The following is a 22,281-nucleotide window of genomic DNA, read 5'->3' as shown; positions in this document are numbered from 1 at the left end:
CAACGTAACACGCACAACCACTGACTATTGTAACGTACACACACAACACAGACACACACACACACAACACACACATCCAACACACGCACAACACATACATACACATACAACACACAGACACCACACACAACACACAGACACACACCACACACACACGACACACAACAAACACACACAACACACATACAACACACACACACCACACACACACCACACACAAGCAAACCCAACAACAACCAACTCGACGCATTGCGTGGCCTTCAAAGGAGCAAGTGTATAATAGGCGACGTTTCGGTAAATGGTCCTTCTTCGTAGCGTGTGACTTTCAAACGAAGACGCATCGTACGTCCGCTGTCGTGCGGGAAGTTGACGCCTGCGCGTGTGCCAGCTTACGGCACTTGCCCCAACGGTCTGTTGGAGGCTATACGGGGGACTTTTGTCTTTGTGTGTCGAGAGCGGTGGCGGTACGAACCCTGCGCAAGGAGTTCCATTCCCATCTCTCAGACGACATCGGCAACGAAAATCTGAATATCGGTCTTGTGCCGCCTCCTAGGTCGACTGAGCATAAAATGAGCGCCTGGGGCGACGGGTGAAGGCGGCCGGGCGTGGGGCTGGCCACCCACCCACCCCCTCGCGTGCTGCACCGGCCTTCATAGGTGCCCACAGCCCCAACAATCTGCTAAGGCTATACGGGGGATCGTTGTATTTGTGTAATTGTGTATGTGTGTAATTGTGTATGTTTGTATGTACATATGTGAGTGTGTATGTATGTGAGTGTGTGTGAATGTGTGTATGTGACACTTCACGTGGCCTCAAGGTGCACGTAGCCTGGCACAAGCGTCGTGGTTACGTCACCGACACTTAGTGGCGAATGGCGGTTGTTGTTGTGAGTGTGTGTCTGACCGTGTGTTTATGTGCGTGTGTATGTGTGTATGTGAGTGTGTGTGTCTGACCGTGTGTTTATGTGCGTGCGCACTTGCCCCTACAGTCTGTTAAGGCTATACGGGGGATCTTTGGATCTTTGTCTTGTGAGTGTGTGTGTATGTGTGTGAGCGTGTGTGTATGTGTGTATGTGTGTATGTGAGTGTGTGTGTATGTGTGTGGGCGTGTGAGTGATTGTGTGAGCGTGTTCAGCACAATGTATCCGATGAAATGTTCCGAACGCGATGTTTAACTGTTGTCGCGGTAGTTGTAGCGGTCAGCGCTCCGCTGCGCTACGAACCCGGCCACCCGAGTTCGATTTCCGTCACGGCCACCAACACCAGCGGCGATTATCTGAACCGGTCTTGGGCCTCCCCTAGGTCGACTCAGTCTCAAATAAGTACCTAGTGCCATCACCACCAGGGAGACAAAGACGGCCGGGCATAGTGCTGGCCACCCACCTCCAAGGTATGTTAAGGCTATACGGGGGGGGGAGGGGGAGATCTTTTGTCTTGTGCGTGTGTGTTTTTAAGGCCATTTGTTTGGCTTCGGCTAAAAAGATATTTGGCCGAATGTCATTCCTGTCCGACTGATGAATTGACACACCTGCGAAACACACAGCCCCGCCCCCCTACCCCACCCCCAGCCCCACCCCCTCCCCTCTTCCCTCTTCTTAAAGGGCACGAAATGGTCGAGGTCAGCGAGGATCGCCGTGACACCCCCCCCCCCCCCCCGAGGGACGGCGAGACTTCAGGGACTGACCAAACAGCTTTAAAAAAACACGAGCAGGCTTCATTATCGGCAAAGGGACAGCAACAACGAAAAAAATCGCACCTTTAAAATGACCCCCCCCCAGTTCCTCTGCGGCCCACGGGGCCTCAATCGTGACCCCGTCACTCGCTCGCCTCCACCCACCCCGGGGGGGGTGTCCTGCTGACGGTGCTGCGTGGCGACGTTGGGGCGATGCGTGGCATTGGCGCGGCCCCCCCCCCCTGCTACCCCCCCCCCTCTCCCATCCATGCAGCCCCAGCGCACCACGTGGACACGCGGTAGCTGTGCCCCACCGCCCCGCGTGGCCCTTTCCTACCAACAACAAGACCTGAGTTTGCGCCCAGTCTAGGGCGGATCGTTCGTGGACCTTCCAGGCCACAAACCCTAAAGCGCATCCACTGCACAAGCCCTGGCAGCAGCATCGGCAGATGCGGGTTATACTCGCTGGTGATGGTGATGAGGATGAGGATGCACAAATAAAAATGTTTAACTCTCCGGGCAGTGTGCGACGACTGTGATCAGCCCGACCAGAGACTCAACGCCCCATCCACAAATACGAAAGAGGAGGCATCATCGTCGTCGTCAGAGCGATGCGCACCACTCCGCTACTTTCTGACTCAACCACCCCAATATAAGGTTGCATTCGTTGCTCTGCACCGGCATGAGAAGTCCGCAAGTTAAGCAAGCGTTGAGCCTGGCTAGTGCTTGTTGGATGGAAGGGCTCCCCTGGGGGCTGTGAGGTGAGCCTCGCACGGTAGCCACGGAGTCGCAGCAACGCGGCCCATTCTTGAATCTGTCTCGTGCGGAGCTCTGAATGTTCTCCATCGTGTACAGGTTTCCCTCGTTTTAACGCGGGGTCGCTTTGTGCAATTTCGCGCCGTGTATCGGGCTAACCTACTTCTACCGTTTGAATTCACTCAGATGCGGTGATGCGGTTGGCCGTGTGACAACTTTGTGTGCTGTGTGCGCTCCTCGACACGCAGCGGTCCTCGCGCGGTTTCGCTTTGTGCGCCCCCCACTTTCTTTGGAACGCATCGACGACCACGACTGCTGCTACTCCCGCACAGAGCGAGGGATATCTGCCCCTGGGTTATCTCCGGGCACTTCCGGTTTCCTCCCACGCAAAGCCATCGCCATGAAAAGGGAATTGGCCAAACATCCAAATGCAGGCAAAGGGTCTCGCGTAAAAACGATCATCTTGAGACCCGGCAGTTCAAAGGCCGACAGGCTGACGGACCAACGTGCTCTTTATTATTTTACGTGGTGAAAGAGGCCGTTGCATCTTTATTACAACGTGCATATGGGACGTTTTTCAGTTAATAGCTTTTCTCACGAGAATGCGCGGATTTGCGTCAAGAACAAAACCGTCTCGCGCTCGAAACTGCGGCAAACATTTGCATTGTCATCCCCTCCACTTGCCCTCAAGCGAGCACGCGTGCAGGACGCGAGGAATGGAAATGGCAGTGATATTTCTGCTCCGTGCAAAATGCAAACGTAGCGGCTGCAAGTCGCAGGCTCGGCAGTGGAGAGTGATTCACGTCGACCCTTACGTGCAGAAAATTTGGGGGAGGCGGCGTAGACAACCGTGTTAATCGGAGGTGTGGAGAAGGACAGCGTGGGGGGGATGTAATGCAGCAGTGCAGTGGATAGACCATGGCTGCCTCTGCTGCTTCTGATCATGATGATGATGATGATTGCATGAGCCGGCCGTGTTGTGAGCTCGCGTCAGCAGTAGTCGCCCAGTCACTGCGGTGTGCAGATTGAGGGCTGCATCGTAGAACGTTGTCATCCGATCTGTCATAACAAACACCGCCCCACTCACAGTGCGGTTCTGAATGCCACACATATCTTGGCACAGGCGAGTGGGTCGAGATTGGGCGGAGAGATAAAGGTGGCCGGCCGATTTGGTGGGACGATGCCATATCAGAGCGCTGGAGCGGCACCGGTGGGATCACGAGTTCGATGCCAGGATTAAGCCATCCCACGATTAAACCGACGTTCATGTGAACTCAACTCGGTCACCAGTGACTGCACTCATTCAAAACAAACCCATCAGGTTATTATTATTATTAATAAAATTTTTAAGGTTTTATTTTTACAAAGAGTCTAAGGATTTGTTCTTGACAAGAATAAGTTTGGTGATATCCACTTTTATGGGCCGTTTTCTAACATGAAGGGCCACACTGCTCTGTGTGAGAGATCCTTAAAAGGTACACCGTCTCGTGACGTGGCGTCGATGGGAGACTTGGGATTGCCAATTGGGAACGGGTGGGGGGATGATGACAAATCTTTCGAAATCAGGTCAAGCCTCCCGCAAACCACGTGATTTCGGTGTGACCATCCCCACTCTGAGCCCCTCCCCTCTCGCCGCCGCCCCCTGTGAAAACAATCGCCGCTCCTTCTCCCCCGTGCAACTCACTTCTGCTCGCTCCTTCTCTCTCTTGTCTCCGCCACTCTTCATCATCCCCGACATTATCTGGGCCCGGTTATTCATTCTCCCCTTTCTTCCCCCCCTCCTTCTCCCTGTCCTCCTCCCCCTCCTGCACTGCTGCTCCTTGTGTCTTCCTGCTACCCTCCTATTTGTTGGTCCGAGCCTTGTCTCCCCTCCCAGTCTCTTTCTCTTTCTCCCCGTACCTTGCATCCTTGACTCTAATCCCCCCCCCCCCTTCCCGTGCTGCGCGCCACGAGGACAACAACTCGTTATAGATGTATATACATCTTGTTTTTAAACGATGGCAATTCACGATTAGCGCCACGCTCACCTGGAAAGTCACAGTGGTGGATGCGTCTCTTTTCCAGCTCGGGGTTGTTCCTGCGGTTGTACTTGGTTATGACCTGGCCCATCGCTGCCGCCGCCGTCGAGGACAAGCAGGAGGAGCCGCCACCCTCGCCGGAGCCGCCCTGCTGCTGCTGCTGCTGCTGCACCCCCTTGGTGGCCACCGCCACCGAGTAGGGCGGCGGGGGTTGCGCCGACGACAGCACGGTGATGCGCAGGTCTGCCGGGTGGTGCGGCTGCTTGGGCTGCGGCGGCAGGGCGGCCACCCCGTCGGGGCTGCCCGGCTGCGAGCTGGGCGGCGACGGGGGCAGGTAGGGCGAGGCCTGGCACCCCGGGTAGGGGTAGAGCAGCGGCTGCCAGCGCGAGCCGGGGGTCAGGTGAGAGGTCATCGCCACCCCGCCCGCGGAGGCGCCGCCGCGCAGAGTGCCCCCGACTCCGCCGCTCCCGCCCGGGGAGAGGTCGGTGATGGTGAGGAAGCCTCCGCCCAGGGCCGACGCGTCCACGGTGGAGGTGGCGATGGCGCCGTGCAGGGAGGGGTACGAGAGAAGCGGTTGCGGGGAGCATGGGGTCAGCACCAGGGGGCTCTGCGGGGCCCGTGCCGCGCACACGGACGTGCTCAGGGGCAGCAGGTTCACGTGCAGATGCCCTCCGACACCGCTGCTGCCGCTGATGCTGCTATTGATGCTGATGCCGCCGTTGCCTCTGCTGTTGATTCCGCTGCTGCTGGTGGTGGTGGTGATGGTTTTGGCGACGTCCTCGCCGGGCTCCTGCTTGATGAAGGTACCCAGGGTGTTGCTCACCACCACCGCTTGCGGAGTGCTGAACACCTGGCTGAACTGTGGCAGTCGGTGACCATTGCTGACGATGCTGCCCGCACCGTCGCCGTCACCGCCGCTGTTGCTGCGAGCGGACAACGGCTGCGGTGGCGGGGCCCCTGGAGGCGCCACCACCACCCCGCCGCCGCCGCCGCCTTTCGAGGACACGGGCGACGTGGCCGGCAAGCGGTGCCCGCTGCGGTACAGGCCCATGCGCAGGTGCCTCAGGTCCTGAGCGACGCTCACGTTGGAGGAGAACTGCGGCTGCTGCTGCTGGTGCTGGTGGTGGTGCTGGTGGTGGTGGTGGTGCTGGTGGTGGTGGTGGCCCACAGTGGGGTCGCAGGTTTGTTCCTCGAAGAATTCGTCCACCACCGAGGCGCTGTCGCGCCGGTATTTGTGGCCCGGGTTGGCGCAGTCAGCGGCGGCGGCCATGCCGGGGATGGCGGTGGTGGAGGCGGTGGCCGCGGTGGTTGCGGTGGTGGTAGTGGTGATGAAGAGGAATGCTTCCGGGGAGAGGTAGCGCTCCATCTCCGTCCTCGTCTGAGGGAGGGAGGAGAGCCGGGTGTACAACATTAACGTCGGTGGTGGTGACGGTGGTGGTGATGGTGGTGGTGATGGTGGTGATGGTGGGAATCGAGAGGTTGCGTGTTTATCCGGGAGAGCCACGCTGAAGCGGTCACTGCATCGCGCGCTTTCAGATGCGCTTCTACGGCCGTCTGGAATGCACCTGGAGCCACCATTTGTCAGAAGGACCTTGCCACTACATTGGGGTTTTAATTACATTTCTATTTCAACCAAATAATGATGAGTGTGTCTATACGTTTTGGAGACAAGCGGAGCATCCGGAATGAACCCACGCATTGCGCGAGGGGACAACACTCGATCCCCGTCCAGATGAAACAGATGGTGCGATTAGTCACACTTGCTGTGCCGCCTTCTCTTGGCGAGCCAGGGGTATGGCGCCTCCTCGACACCCAACATGAAGGGGGTTACCACGACATTCGTGCGGTGATCCACCAACCCTCAACTCCATCCACACAGGCCACGTGCATAGCCACCGCCGCGTGGCTAGAACACTGGGGGAGAATGTAGCACACGAAGAGAGCACCAGGACGATTCTGATAGCGAGTCGAGTCGGACACGGGGAGACGAGATCGCCACGGCGGACTGTGACGAGATCGCCACGGCGGACTGTGACGATCAGAGATCAACGTCAGCGACGGGGAATGGGGCGGGGCTGGGGGCTTGGTCACGTGTCGGTTATCGGAGCGAACACCAAATAACAAACGAGACTTAACGCTGGGAAATTGAGCAAATGAGAGTAGAGTAGAACGCGATGTGGGGCTCTGGAGCATCTACACGAGACCTCGACTCAAGACGCCGTGCAGACACAGTTGGTGCGTATTTGTGTCATCTGGATAGTCTATGTGAGTGTATGGGTCCCTGTGTGAGTCCGTCATGGGTCTCTTTGTGAGTCTATGGGTCTCTGTGTGAGGCCATGATGGGTCTCATAGGAGGAGAGGATGGGATTGATGCTGTACTCGAACAGGCGCAGGGAGTCGACAGCACGGATGGCAGGGGGGTGAAAAGAAAGTTCTAGGCGACGGGGGCAGCGCCGGAGATGAGCCAACTCCCACTGAGCCTTGATTGCTGGAGCCGAGAGGGTGGAAAGGTGTAGAGTGAGATGAGAGGGGGGAGGTAGGAGAGTGCGTGTAGAGGGGAGTAGAGTGAGAAGAGAGGGGAGAGGTAGGAGAGTGCGTGGAGGGGAGTAGAGTGAGATGAGAGGGGGGAGGTAGGAGAGAGCGTGGAGGGGAGTAGAGTGAGATGAGAGGGGAGAGGTAGGAGAGTGTGTGGAGGGGAGTAGAGTGAGATGAGAGGGGATAGGCAGGAGAGTGCGTGGAGGGGAGTAGAGTGAGATGAGAGGGGAGAGGTAGGAGAGTGTGTGGAGGGGAGTAGAGTGAGATGAGAGGGGAGAGGCAGGAGAGTGCGTGGAGGGGAGTAGAGTGAGATGAGAGGGGATAGGTAGGAGAGTGCGTGGAGGGGAGTAGAGTGAGATGAGAGGGGGGAGGTAGGAGAGAGCGTGGAGGGGAGTAGAGTGAGAAGAGAGGGGAGAGGTAGGAGAGTGTGTGGAGGGGAGTCGAGTGAGATGAGAGGGGAGAGGTAGGAGAGTGCGTGGAGGGGAGTAGAGTGAGAAGAGAGGGGAGAGGTAGGAGAGTGTGTGGAGGGGAGTAGAGTGAGATGAGAGGGGAGAGGTAGGAGAGTGCGTGGAGGGGAGTAGAGTGAGATGAGAGGGGAGAGGTAGGAGAGTGCGTGGAGGGGAGTAGAGTGAGATGAGAGGGCAGAGGTAGGAGAACGCGAGTCTGCGGAGTATCTAACGAGACCAAGAGAGGGAATCGTGACAAGTCGTCGTATCACCGGAGTTGTGGGGGTGGAGGTTGGGGTGACTCGTTGCACGAGCAGTAGCTACAAGATAAGAGCCACTCGGGGTGTCGTTGGGTCGCGTGTTCATTTAATCTCCAGCGCGCGGGTGGCGGGAGTGGTGGTGGGGGGGGGTCAGCCACGCTCGCTCCACGCGGCTCGCACCGAGATCTATTCTGGGGCGCCCGGGTAAATTTAGCGCTGCGATTGATTTCCACATTCGCGTGGCAACTCAAGCCGAGCTCTCCCTGCGCACCGCAAACCCCGTCGTGAACGCCGCCCCCGCACCCCCCCCCCCTCACCTGCCCCTCCTTCCCTGCTCCCCCGATTCTCCGCTCCGATATCCCACACCGCTTCCTTCTGCTGGCCTCAGAACTCTGCTCGCTCCGCTCGACTTTGCCTGCCAACCCGCCGCAACCTCACGGCTGTAACCAACCAGGAGATCAATCACAGCCGGGCGTCTGTCCGGGAAAGAGAGGCATTGACGTCCCGGCACACCACATCTAGTATGCATATCTCGCTATGGATGCAGCTGCCAGCGGCGTGTGTCCGCCTATTCCAGTCGACCAGCCAACCCGGAAAATATGTCGCGAGAAATTAACCCCCCCCATGTCCCCCCCATGTCCCCCCCATGCCCCCCCCATGTCCTACCCATGCCCGCCCCCCTCATGTCCCCCCCATGTCCCCCCCATGCCCCCCCCATGTCCTCCCCATGCCCCCCCCCCTCATGTCCCCCCCATGTCCCCCCCATGCCCCCCCCATGTCCTACCCATGCCCCCCCCCCCTCATGTCCCCCCCATGTCCCCCCCATGTCCCCCCCATGTCCCCCCCATGTCCTCCCCATGCCCCCCCCATGTCCTCCCCATGCCCCCCCCCCCTCATGTCCCCCCCATGTCCCCCCCATGCCCCCCCCATGTCCTACCCATGCCCCCCCCCCTCATGTCCCCCCCCATGTCCCCCCCATGTCCCCCCCATGTCCCCCCCATGTCCTCCCCATGCCCCCCCCATGTCCTCCCCATGCCCCCCCCCCTCATGTCCCCCCCATGTCCCCCCCATGCCCCCCCCATGTCCTCCCCATGCCCCCCCCCCTCATGTGTCCCCCCCATGTCCCCCCCATGTCCCCCCCATGTCCTCCCCATGCCCCCCCCATGTCCTCCCCATGCCCCCCCCCCCATGTCCCCCCACCACCCCTGCATGTTCCGATGTCGCTGCATCCTGCCTCCCCCGATTCTTCGCGTCTCCTCTCTCTCCTCTCTCTCCTCTCTCTGCAGCCTCCCGACTCCCTGCCCCCCCCCCCCACGACTCCAGGGCACTGCGCGGTCTCTACGATCCCCTCTCCGATCCGCGTCGCGTTTGCCGCGGGGGCGACATGAGCGACGGATTTAACACGGGGCGGTTGTGGCCGTGTTCGTCTCTTTTCTCATTCTCTCCCGTGTGTCGTCTTTGTGTCTCTCCCCTGTGTCGTCTTTGTGTCTCTCTCTGTCTCTTTGTCTCTCCACCTCGTCTGGCTGTCACGTTCAATGCGCGTCTCTCTCTCTCGGTGTATTTCTTTACAGTTCCTCGTCTGTGTGTTTGTGTCCGTGTCTGCCTCTCTGTATGTTGCTGTCCCTCTGCCTATGTTGTCGTCCGCCCTCCATGTAACCCGTCAAGATTTCACAATGTTTCTCGACGCGTGTATGTTGAACTTTTGTCGCACCGTACGTAGCCAACCGAGCTAATCGGAGGTGCGGGGGAAGGACAGTTTCTTGGTGTCCGTCTCTGTGTGGGTGCCTCCGTCTCTGCGCGTGTGTTTATCTGCCCGCCTCTCTCTCTCTCTGTGTCTCTCACTCCCTCCCCACGAGTCTCTCTCGACGCTCCCCGTGTCTCTGCTAGCCTCGTGTGCGCCGTCAGCCACCGCCCCAGCTGAACGACTTCGCGTCACGGGCGGTCTGCCCCCCCCCCCCCTCTTCGACTCCCCCCCCAGCGAACTTCTCCTCTCAGTCGGAGCCCAGAAGAGGCGACCGCCCTTGAACTCGAGCGATGCTAAAATTTGTTTGAGCACTGAACCTTTGTCGTCTTGGGAATTCGGGAAACCACGGCGAGACCGCGGGGGTGGGAGGTGAGACCTGGGACGGTGGTGGTGGTGGTGGGAGGGGGGGCGTGGGCTTCAACCGAGAAGTCGCGCTCCGTTTCTTCTCGGCCGAGGTGCCCAGCTCTCGGAGTGAGATGAGGAATTGGTTCACGCACTCACGGAGCGACCCGCGCGGGCCCCCCGACTGTTTGATGAGGATCGGGTCACCGTTTTGTTTGGGCGATGGGACAAAGCGACGGGCCGAGTTTGAGCAAAACAACAACAACAACAACATTTAACAATCTCTAAAGAAAAACACGGCGGGTCGATCCACGTGTTTTTTTTTACCCATACTTCACCACACCAATAGCAGCGAACAATTGACGACCCCCCCCCCTTCCTCGCCCGCGAATCGCCGCGCGTCAACTCGGCCGTAGGCGCTCCCGGCATTCCGCACGACGCTCTGACTGGGAGCAGCGGGGACGTCGCTCGTTTCCACATTCCCACGGCCAGGCCCAGGCCATCCATAGGGGCGCCACGCGTTGAGGGTCGTTGATGAGGGCACATCTGATGGACGCATCCACGTGACGCTAATTGCTCGTCTCTCTAATGAATTCGCTTTTACTATCGAGGGAAATTAACACGAACAAATTCTAAAAAATGTACGCCCCATCTTCCCCCCACGCTCCAACTCCGACTTGGCACTGTTCCCGTGAACAAACATATATTTATATATTTACTTTGCTTATTCGCAAACAAAAAAACAAGCGAAAGACAGAGAGTGCAAATAGAAGGGAGCGCAGGTGAGGGTGGAAACCCAAGTGGGCTTATATAGAAAAGCACACCACAAACAATAACAATGCATATACAAAACTGATTGATCAATAAAAAAAATCGAGTTCCTTCCACGCTCACTACCAGATCGACATCATCATCATCAGCAGCAGCTTCACCGGTCATGATTTATTCACTGCTGGATGAAAGCCCCCCCGAATGATGGCATGAGCAATATGTTCAGGAGCTGAATATCAACGTGGGGGTCTGCTTTCCACGTCGAGAGTGCTTCAGCGGAGAGGGAGAGCGAGCGAGGGAAGGAGAGTTCGCGTCGTTTGGCTCCTCCTCCTCCTCCTCCGTTGAAGGAGCGCGGACTACAGCTGTTGACTTCAAGTCTTCTACTTGATCTACACAGGTCTGCCTTGACCAACAACAACAACAAGGGCTATGTATTCTCTAAATAAAGGACGCAGCGCTGGTAATTCCCACTACGACAATAGTTCGACTCTTATTTGGCAAGTCAGCTCGCGTGCATGGTGATTGTTACATCGCAAGATTTGTCAAGAGATTTGCGACGGCCTGGGGAGGCCTTCATCCAGCGGTGGATGGATCATGGCTGATGACAAAGATGATGATGATGCGAATATGGGGATTTCTATGGGGCCCGTACTGCGGCCGCTAGCTCAGCACTGGGCTGTGGGCGGCGCTCCGGGCCAGCTCCGCGGCTCTCTGTGGCTCTTGCGACTCACCGCTCCGCGGAGTCGCGGCTGCATTAAACCTCGGGGTCTGAACTACGCCCGCAAAGTGGAATCCAACCCTAATCCTCAGGCTCACCAGCCGGGAACTCGAGCTTAGCCCCAATACCTAACGCCCTCTCTCCGCCAGGGGCGATTTTAGAGGTTTGTGGAAGGCGGCGGGGGAGGGTGGCACGCACTCTGCCCCCCCCCCCCCCCATTTTCACGAACCCCCCCCCCCCCCCAATCTACAAGCATCTCCTCGGCGTGGATGCCAGAGATGTTCGAGGTCGAATTGAAGAAGATATCCTCACGAAATCACCGGTGGCAAGTCGCCATCGCTTCCTTCCTGCTGCCAGATTCCACTGCGGCGACACCTGGGACCCCTCAGGAGTCCGTCCGCTGCTCCGGCCACATCACCCCGTACCCAGCACGCTGAGCGTGCTGGGTACGGGGACCCCCAGAGGTTGATGTTGCCCCCCACCCCCTGGTGTTCACCGTGTTCGAGATTCAGCACTGTGATTTTAGCTCATGCCCCCCCCCCCCCATGCACACGGCGCGGCACTTGGCGCAGCTTTAGAGGTAATCGGAGGCGCCGAGCGGAGGCGCGCAGAGGCGCGGGGTTAAAGCCTCGGCGACATTAATAGCGGGGATCGGGTGGCGGGCTCCGTGCGCTGAGCCAGCGCCCACTGCGGGCAGGGTGCACGGGTGAGTGAGTGAGTAAGAGGGTGGGTAGGTGGGTGAGTGTGTGGGTGGGTGAGTGAGTGAGAGGTTGTGTAGGTGGGTGAGTGTGTGGGTGGGTGAGTGAGTGAGTGAAAGGGTGGGTAGGTGTGTGAGTGTGTGGGTGGGTGAGTGAGTGAGAGAGTGGGTAGGTGGGTGAGTGTGTGGGTGGGTGAGTGAGTGAGAAGGTGGGTAGGTGCGTGAGTGTGTGGGTGGGTGAGTGTGTGGGTGAGTGAGTGAGAGGCTGTGTAGGTGGGTGAGTGTGTGGGTGAGTGAGTGTGTGGGTGGGTGAGTGAGTGAGTGAAAGGGTGGGTAGGTGGGTGAGTTTGTGGGTGGGTGAGTGAGTGGGTGGGTGAGTGTGTGGGTGGGTGAGTGAGTGAAAGGGTGGGTAGGTGGGTGAGTGTGTGGGTGGGTGAGTGTGTGGGTGGGTGAGTGTGTGGGTGGGTGGGTGAGTGTCTGGGTGGGTGAGTGTGTGGGTGGGTGAGTGAGTGTGTGTGGGTGGGTGGGTGAGTGGGTGGGTGAGTGTGTGTGTTGGTGAGTGAGTGTGTGGGTGAGAGGTTGTGTGGGTGGGTGAGTGTGTGGGTGGGTGAGTGAGTGTGTGGGTGGGTGAGTGAGTGAAAGGGTGGGCGAGTGAGTGTGTGAGAGGCTGTGTAGGTGGGTGAGTGTGTGGTTGGGTGAGTGAGTGAATGCGTGGGTGGGTGACTGAGCGGCGGTGAGAGGGTGAGTACGTGGGTATTTGCGGGGTTGAGTGAGTCAGTGAGTGTGAGGATGGTTGAGCGGATGGGTATGTGAGTGGGTGATTGAGTGAGTGAGCTGATGAGGGGAGTGAGGGTAAGGTTGGTGAGGTAGAGGGGTTGGTCCGCGGGGGGCTGTAGGGGGGGGGCGAGTGTGAGAGTGGGTAAGCGAGTTGGTGTGTGAGTTGAGTGAATGAGCGAGTGAGTGAACTAGCGAGAGGCCCGAGTGAGTGCGCGTGTGAATGAGTGGAGCAGTGAGAGAGGGCGAGCGAGGCAGTGAGTGAGTGATGGAGCGAGTGGGTGAGTGAGTGAGTGAGCGAGTTGGTGAGTGAGTGAGCGAGTGGGTGAGTGAGCGAGTGGGTGAGTGAGTGAGCGAGTGGGTGAGTGAGTTAGTGAGCGAGTTGGTGAGTGAGTGAGCGAGTGGGTGAGTGAGCGAGTGGGTGAGTGAGTGAGCGAGTGGGTGAGTGAGTTAGTGAGTGAGCGAGTTGGTGAGTGAGTGAGTGAGTGAGTGAGTGAGTGAGCGAATGGGTGAGTGAGTGATGGAACAAGTGGGTGAGTGAGTGAGCGAGTGGGTGAGTGAACGAGTGAGCGAGTGAGTGAGCGAGTGGGTGAGTGAGTGATGGAGCGAGTGGGTGAGTGAGTGAGCGAGTGGGTGAGTGAGTGAGCGAGTGAGTGAGTGAGCGCGTGGTGTGAGTGAGTGAGTGAGTGAGCGAGTTGGTGAGTGAGTGAGTGAGCGAGTGGGTGAGTGAGTGAGTGAGCGAGTGAGTGAGCGAGTTGGTGAGTGAGTGAGTGAGCGAGTGGGTGAGTGAGTGATGGAGCGAGTGGGTGAGTGAGTGATGGAGCGAGTGGGTGAGTGAGTGAGTGAGTGGGTGAGTGAGTGAGTGAGCGAGTGGGTGAGTGAGTGAGTGAGCGAGTGGGTGAGTGAGTGAGCGAGTGGGTGAGTGAGTGATGAAGCGAGTGGGTGAGGGAGTGAGTGAGCGAGCGAGTGAGTGAGTGAGTGGGTGAGTGAGTGAGCGAGTGAGTGAGTGGGTGAGTGAGTGAGTGAGTGAGCGAATGAGTGAGTGAGCGAGTGGGTGAGTGAGTGAGCGAGTGGGTGAGTGAGCGAGTGGGTGAGTGAGTGAGCGAGTTGGTGAGTGAGTGAGTGAGTGAGCGAGTGGGTGAGTGAGTGAGCGAGTGAGTGAGCGAGTTGGTGAGTGAGTGATGGAGCGAGTGGGTGAGTGAGTGATGGAGCAAGTGGGTGAGTGAGTGAGTGAGTGAGCGAGTGGGCGAGTGAGTGAGTGAGTGAGCGAGTGGGCCTCATCCCCGTGGCCGTGAGGTCGCACGCGTGGCGCGTGGACACGCGGGGCCTGTGCTCTGCCAGGCTCGTGCTAACAGCTCTCCCGCTACACATTCTGGATGACCCTGTGAAAGACAGCAGCCCGCGCATCTTGGCTCATCGGGGCGCGGGAGGGGGGTCGGGCGGGAGAGAAAGGGGGGGGGGGGCACGAGTTGTCTGTCTCACGGATGAAAAAAACCTCTGCGTTCTTTCCCTCGCCCACCCCCCCCGGCTCACCACCTTCTCGCACTGCCCCCCCCCCCCCCTGTTCGCGTGTCTCTCTCTGGCCCCGCGTCTGCGTGCGGGAATGCGCGTGCGCCTCGCGCGCCTTCCCGCTTGGCTTCTGACACCGCGGAGAGCCCGACACGAGCACCCCTGCCCCCCGGTTTGCCCCCCCCCCCCGCTTCCCCACACCGTGCACCATCTCCGGTTCTCAGACGCATGTCCCCACGCAAACTCGGCGTGCCGGGAAACGCGCGGGGTGATGGAGGAGAGCGCCAGGGGAGGGTGATGGGGTGAGTGGGGGGGGGTGATTGGGCAGATCGCCGCCTCCCACCCTCCCACAGCCCTGCCAGCACTGCACGGACTCCCGCGTGTCGCCCTTATTTGAAGGCCGCGTGGGCGTTTGTGTGTGTGAGTCGGTGTGTGTGTGAGTCGGTGTGTGTATGTGTGTGAGTCGGTGTGTGTGTGAGTCGGTGTGTGTGTGAGTCGGTGTGTGTATGTGCGTGAGTCGATGTGTGTGTGAGTCGGTGTGTGTTTGTGTGTGAGTCGGTGTGTGTGTGAGTCGGTGTGTATGTGTGTGTGAGTCGGTGTGTGTGTGAGTCGGTGTGTGTGTGAGTCGGTGTGTGTATGTGTGTGAGTCGGTGTGTGTGAGTCGGTGTGTGTTTGTGTGTGAGTCGGTGTGTGTCTGAGTCGGGGAGCGGTAGTGTAGCGGTTAGCGCGCTGCGCTATGAACCCGGCGACACGGGTTCGATTCCCGCTCACGGCCAACACCAGTGACGCTTATCTGAACCGGTCCCGGGCCTCCCCTAGGTCGACTCAGCCTCAAATGAGTACCTGGTGCGGTGTGTAAACATTGCCACTAGGGAGACAAAGGCGGTCGGGCGTGGTGCTGGCCACCCACCCCCTCGTGTACCGTTCCGGCCTTCATAGGTGCTCGCTAACAGCACTTGCCCCTACAGTCTGTTAAGGCTATATGGGGGATCTTTGTCTTGTCTGAGTCGGTGTGTGTTTGTGTGTGTGTGGGTCGGTGTGTGTATGTGTGAGTCGGTGTGTGTTTGTGCGCGTGGTGTTTGTGTGTGTGTGTGTGTGAGTCGGTGTGTGTTAGTGTGTGTGTGAGTCGGTGTGTGTTAGTGTGTGTGTCAGTAGGTGTGTGTTTGTGTGTGTGTGTGTGTGAGTCGGTGTGTGTTTGTGTGTGTGAGTTGGTGTGTGTGTGTGAGTCGGTGTGTGTGTGAGTCGGGGTGTGTTTGTATGTGTGTGTGAGTTGGTGTGTGTTTGTGTGTGTGTGTGAGTCGGTGTGTGTTTGTGTGTGTGTGAGTCGATGTGTGTTTGTGTGTGTGTGTGAGTCGGGGTGTGTGTGTGTGTGAGTCGGTGTGTGTTTGTGTGTATGTGTGAGTCGGTGTGTGTTTGTGTGTGTATGTGAGTTGGTATGTGTGTGAGTTGGTATGTGTGTGAGTCGGGGTGTGTGTTTGTGTGTGGGGATCGGCACTGTTGCGGTTAGCTCACTACGCTAACAACCCCGGCGTCCAAAGTTCGATTCCCTGGTGTCGTGTGTAAAACATCAGCACTGGGGAGACAAAGGCGGACGTGCGTAGTGCTGGCCACCCACCCCCTCGTGTGACGTGCCGGCCTTCATAAGCGCTCGCAAACAGCACTCGCCCAGAGCAGTCTGTATCGGCTACACGGGGGACCTTCGTCTTGTTAGTGTGCGTTTCATCTCAGTCAATCAACCCGTGGCAACTGGGTCCGTCCCGTGACCTCCTGACAGCAGCGTGCCTCCGACATCGCTGGCTAGGAGGACTTCCCCCAACAGTATGTTCAGGCTACACGGGGGATCTTTGTCTGTGCGTGTGTGCGTGTGTAAGTCGAATCTGAGACTACGTGTGCGCGCGAGCAACAGGCCCCGATGGCACAATGTTGCCAGTTGCGTAAAACCCCTTCTATAATAACCCCCCCCCCCCAACTTCATTCCACTCAGATTAAAGCCACGAACCACAACAGAGCGGCACATTCCACTGAGGTGTCGCGTGCACCTCGCGAGGCGCCCCGCACACCTGGGCATGCACACCTGGGTATGCTTACTCACACCCGGACATACACGCATGGGTATGAACACGTGGGTATGCACGCTCACACAACTGAGCATACACACCTTGGGTACGCACACATGGGCATGTCGTGGCGTGCATACCCAGGTAACCACACTCACGCATGAACATAAAACCTGCGGAACTACACTGTGCACGCGCACCTGTAAAAGTGCACTCACGCCGGGCGAGCACACCTAATCTTTGCACACTTGAGCGCACATAAAAGAGAAAGATCCCCCGTATATATGTTAACAGACTGACTGGGCAAGTGCCCTTAGCAAGCCGGCACGGCACACGAGGAGGTGGGGTGGCCAACGCCACGCCCGGCCGCATTTGTCTCCCCAGCGCTGATGTTTTACACAGCGCGTCAGGTAACTCATTTGCAATGCTGAGTCCACCTAGGGGAGGCCGATGATCGGTTCAAATCATCGCTGCCACTGTGAGCGGAAATCGAACTTGGGTCTGAGCGAAGCGCACTGACCACTGCGCCACCGCTCCCCACACGAACACACACACACACAACTAGGTATGCACACACGCACACTTGTGCAATCACACGCGGGCACTGCACGTGTCGGTGAGCATCATCTACCTCGCCACGCACACCCACGCCTGGCTAGTACACGTGATCGTAGCACGCTTGAGTCTGCACACACACCTGGGCATATACACTTGGGACATGCACACGTGGGCACGCACACCTGGTCTGTGCACATCTGGGAAATGCACACCTGGGCACAAAGACAAAGATAATCCGTGTAGCCTTAACAGACTGTTGGGGCGAGTTCTGTTAGCGAGCACCTATGAAGGCCAGAACGGCACACACAAGGGGGTGGCTGCCAGCAACCACGCTCGGGCGCCTTTTCTCCCCAGTGATGATATTTACGCACCGCACCAGGTACTCATTCGAGGCTGAGTCGACCTAGGGCAGTCCCAGGACAAGTTCAGATAATCGTCGCGAGAATCGAGCTCGGGTCGCCGTGTTCGTAGCGCAACGTAGCGCTAACCGCCACACCACCGCTCCCCACGCACACTTGGGCACGCACAGCTGAGCGCGCACAACCCTTGGCTGAGCACACCTGGGCACGCACACCACCGTGAGATACGCAAGGTGAGTTCGCTCCCTGATACCCCGTGAGCTGAACGAGCGAGCGAGAGAGAGCGAGAGAGCGACACCGCTCACGCACGCCCCTGAGCAGTGCCGCGACTCACGATCGGCACTCGGCGCTATTTTTAGAAGTCGCCCCCCACTCGGAGCTCTCCCCAGCGTTGGCTCAGAACGTGGAATGCGATGGAGACATCGCTCGACGCCGCGACTGGCAACGACTCCTCGGCCGCAGCGAGAGTCGTTGCGAGAAGTCGTCTCCCGGGGTGGTCGGGAACTCACGGAGGCCGAAGGTGGCGCCGATTCATCGGGGTCAAACTCAACAGGGCCCTCACTTGTTGGTAGTTGATCATATCGTGTACGCAACAACATGAATAAGCCCACAAAATACGACAATATCTGTCTCTTTACACCATTTAAATATGTATACTTCATGAGACGTCCTTTGCCAGTACCAAAATGTGAGAAGAGTTTTTCCTGTGCGTTTTGCTGCTTGTCTTTGCTTGTCTTTGAGCTGTTCGCCTTTTGGCGTCCTCTGGTCGAACACCATTTGAGACGAGGCTCAAAAGAAAGCTGTCTCTGGTGTAGATCAATCAGTTTAAAAGACAATGCATATATTATAAGTGTGTTTTTTGTTTGCATTTTGACCACAAGTATTGTGGTTAATGCAGACATGATTCCTTGTAAAAGGTTTCAGTTTGTATTTTAACATCTTAACACCTGTTTTGTTGCCAGAAAAAGGGGAAAACCTGTTCTTATATATACTTGTTTTTACACATCCCATCAACCAGCCACACGGTTTTACTTTCGGGAGTGCAACACTTCTTGCAGCAGTGGTTTCAACACGAGCTTAAACCCCTTGACCGGTTTCGACGTTTCAGTGGCTCATCAGCAGAGCCAGAGGCCTGCTTCAACCCAATGCTGGTGACCTGCCAGATGTTAGAAGGCATCAAGAACCATCCCTCCCTGGTCGACATGGAACGACGCAGAACTCTGAAGTACACAACATGAACTCAACCACGCGAATGATGGAAGGCGGTGGACACGTGGAGGCGTATACGTGTGTGTTTGCGGGGAGCGGTGGCCCAATGGTTAGCGCAATGCGCTACGAACCTCACCCGAGTTCGACACACCGCTCACGACCGATAACGGTGGCGAATATTTGAATCGGTCCTGTGCCTCCCCTAGGTCGAATCAGCCTCAAATGAAACAAAGGCGGCCGGGCGTGGTTCTGGCCAAGACCACCTCCCACCCTATTGTGCGCCGTGCGTGCGTGTGCAATAGGTACTCGTGAACAGCACTTGACTCAACGGTCTGCGAGGCTACACGTTGCATCTCATTCTTTGCGTCCATGTATAGTGTGTGACCAAGCGCGATGTCCCTGGGATGAACGAGTTGGTGGGTGAGTTGGTGAGCGGGCGAGAGGGTGAGTGAGTGGTCGAGTGAGCGAGTTGATTTGGACGATTGAGCGAGCGATTTGGGCAAATACGCGATTGGTGAACGGGTGAGTACGTGAGTGATCGTGAACGAGCGAGTGTTGGAGTGCGTGCATGAGCCAGTGCGTTCGGAGCAAGCGAATGTGGCACACGGAGACAACTCCACGTTCTAGTGCCCGCATCGCGCGCGCTGCTCACCTGCGCGAGGTCTCCGCCCACGCTCGCGTGGAGCATCATCTTGGCAGTGGGGCTCTTCAGTTCTTCGAAGACGGGCGCGTCATCCGGACACCCGCCGGGCAGTCCCGCCAGGCCGGCCAGGTCATCTGGCAGGACCTTGACGGGCTGCAGTTGCGCCAAGATCGGTTCGGGTCCCGTCAGAACCATCCCGGACCCGTCCATGGATCCCCTCTCCTCCTTCCTCCACCCGTGCGCCTTGTGTGACGCGCGTTCTCCCCTTCTCCCCTTCTCACTCGTAACTTCACGATCTGACGTTTAGAATGCTTCGCAGCATGTGGTTGAAGTTTATTGCGGTCAGAGCGCTGATTTAAAAGTGTGTTCAAGTTATGCAACACGCAATTATTACGCACACACACAAACACACTCGAGTGCATACGCATCCACAGGGCACACGTGTACTCAACTACACGTGTGTACACACACACACGTGTACTCGCACCGACTGCTCGCTTTGCACGCTCACACTCACACGTGCGCGCATCGGTGATGTGAGACTGAGTTCCTCTGCCTGCCTTCTCTGCCCCCCGCCCCCCACACACCCCCCCCCTCCTACCCCGCAGTCGGAGAAACTTTCCTCCAATGAGCTGCGGCCGGAAGCGGTGATGCACCCTGTGGGGGTGGGTGGTGGGGGGTGGAATTCACCTGCACCGATGGCCCGCGCTGCAGACTTACCTGTGCGCGTGTTGTTTTTTTTGCAAAGTGGAGAGCGGTGGCGCAGTGGTTAACGCACTTCGCTACGAACCCGGCGACCCCAGTTCGATTCCCGCTCAGGACCCAATATAAGTGACAACTATCTGCACCAGTCCTGGGCCTCCCCTAGGTCGGCTCTGCCGTATAAACTGAGCAACTGGTGCGGTGTGTAGAACATCACGACTGGGGAGACGAAGGCCGTGGGGCGTGGTCGTGTGCCGTGCCGGCCATCATAGCTGCTCAATAACAGCACTTGCTCCGACTGTGTCCTGGAGGCTACACGGGGGATCTTTGTATCTGTGTGTACGTGCATTATTATCAGGCCCACGTTGTCACCAAGTGCAGTCTACAACTCTTCTTTTTATTTACGCGCTATATAAAGAAGGGTCATTGCCCGAAACGACACCTATTATACAACCTTCCGTTTACGGTCACGCAGTGTTATTGACGAACGTGCCGAGTGTCTGTCCCCAGCTGTCCGCTATAGCGCTGCGCAGTGACCTCGCCTTCAAGAGGGACAGCTGCAGCTGCTGCTGCTGCTAATGCCGTCGTCTTGAGTCCACCTTGCAGGGCACCTCTTCCTTGGCCATTACTACTCACGTCGGCTGCTTGGCAGCGACGTCACCGACACTGTTTTCCTCCCTGCGGTGTCAGCTTCTATCCCACTTGTGCGGAGGAGGAGGAGCGGCGGCGTAGTGGTTAGCGCGCTGCGCGATGAACCCCGTGACCCCGACTTAGATGTCCACGGGGTAGCATCAGGGGGCAGTGATTTCAGACCCAAGTCGTTTCAGACTCTGGCTCCTCCTCCTTGTCCTCCAACCCGCACTGACCAGCGCGGTGAAGTATGGCCACAAAGCTCACGTGGCGTGGAGAGGCCTTCGTCTATTGGTGGATTTAGAACAGACGGAGTGTATTAATTGATGTTACTTATCTCCCTCCGATCCATAACTTAGGAGCTGCCCACAGTGGTGCCATGGTGAGCACACTGAACTTACGATCCCACGTGGCATCGGTTCTATTCGATCTCCCGCCGCGGCAGCTGAAACAACGAGGCGAGTTTCTCAAATTCCTCGTCACGTTTCCCTCTGTCCACGCACCACGACGACCACCACCACCACAATCAGTGGGTCGGCAGGTCGCGCGTAGTGGGGTGAAGTGTGGGTAGGCCCACCTCTTGCAACACGTCCGGCCAACGTGGAAAGAGTAGACAACAATAACAACAACAATAACAACAACAACAACAGAACCCCTGTGGAATTTTGCTCCAGCAGAGGCCTTTTCTGAGAGCAGTGGCGTGGGTGGGCACTTGCAGGGCTTCGCCTTCACAATCACCACAACCTCCCGAATAAACAAAACGAGGACACATTGTAATCCCTGCAAATAATAATCACAATGCCTCTTCTTCTCCCCGAATACCATGAGATGTGTACGGTTTTTCACTATTTAAGTTTTCGTTCCGTGTCCCGGCCCTGCGAGTGTGTGTCGGCTCGCGGCAGGGTTCCCCGTTGCGTGACGAGGCGGACCGGGGGGCGGTGTTTGTAAGCGCCGCGTTGCTGTGGCTGTGTGCGGCAGAGAGATAGTGCGTGGACGGTCTCTTTGGTTGTGGGGAGCGGTGGCGGAGCGGTTGGCTGAGTTCACATTGCGCTACCGACACTCGGCTGGCCGAGTTCGATCCCCGCTCACGACCATTAACAGCGACAATTTGAACCGATGCTGGACATGCCCCTAGCTCGACTCAGCCTCAAACGGGTTACCTGGAACGGTGTGTAAACATTATGACTGGGGTGACAAAGGCGGCCGGGTATGGGGCTGGCCACTCAATCTCTAGTGTGCCATGCCGGCGTTCATATGTGATCGATAACAGCACTATCCGAGAAGGGATCTTTGTCTTGTGTATAGGTGCCCGCAAACAGCACTTGCCCGAGACAGTCCATTAAAGGCTATACGGGCGTTCTTTGTCTTTTGTGTGAAAGTATGACCCCGAGATATCCTAACCTTGTATTTACTCTGCTCGCAGATTTACGACCCTGCTGTGTGTGCGTGTGTGTGCGTGTGTGTGCGTGTGTGGTGCGACGCTTTCCTGCAGCACGAGACGTTATTGCCTTCCGAGAGCAAAGGGCGACCAAGCGCTCGTTTGGCCACTTCATTCCTCCACCCCCCAGCACCACCACCACGACCCACCAGCCCCACTCGCCTCCACATCCCCCCAGCACCACCACCACCACCACGACCCACCAGCCCCACTCCCCTCCACATCGCCCCAGCACCACCACCAGCCCCACTCGCCTCCACATCCCCCCAGCACCACCACCACGACCCACCAGCCCCACTCGCCTCCACATCCCCCCAGCACCACCACCACCACCACCACGACCCACCAACCCCACTCCCCTCCACATCCCCCCAGCACCACCACCACCACGACCCACCAGCCCCACTCGCCTCCACATCGCCCCAGCACCACCACCACGACCCA

General features: G+C 57.9%; 1 protein-coding gene across 1 annotated transcript in view; it reads right to left on the bottom strand.

Moving 5' to 3' along the window:
- LOC144722793 (Krueppel-like factor 5) overlaps positions 1 to 19,612 on the bottom strand; it is a 43,698-nt gene extending 24,086 nt beyond the window's left edge. Inside the window, exons 1-2 of the mRNA XM_078601214.1 lie at positions 19,077 to 19,612; positions 4,455 to 5,823 (exon numbers count right to left, since the gene is read on the bottom strand). Of these exons, the coding sequence (XP_078457340.1) occupies positions 4,455 to 5,823; positions 19,077 to 19,277 (1,570 nt within the window). The 5' untranslated portion in view covers positions 19,278 to 19,612. The remainder of the gene's footprint in view (positions 1 to 4,454; positions 5,824 to 19,076) is intronic.
- Positions 19,613 to 22,281: the final 2,669 nt, after the last annotated feature.

The sequence above is a fragment of the Lampetra planeri genome, chromosome 15 (assembly GCF_965212315.1).
Source record: "Lampetra planeri chromosome 15, kcLamPlan1.2.h2, whole genome shotgun sequence".
Lineage (NCBI taxonomy): Eukaryota > Metazoa > Chordata > Hyperoartia > Petromyzontiformes > Petromyzontidae > Lampetra > Lampetra planeri.
Note: the sequence above shows the minus strand (reverse complement) of the source record. Positions and strands in the feature narration are given on the sequence as shown.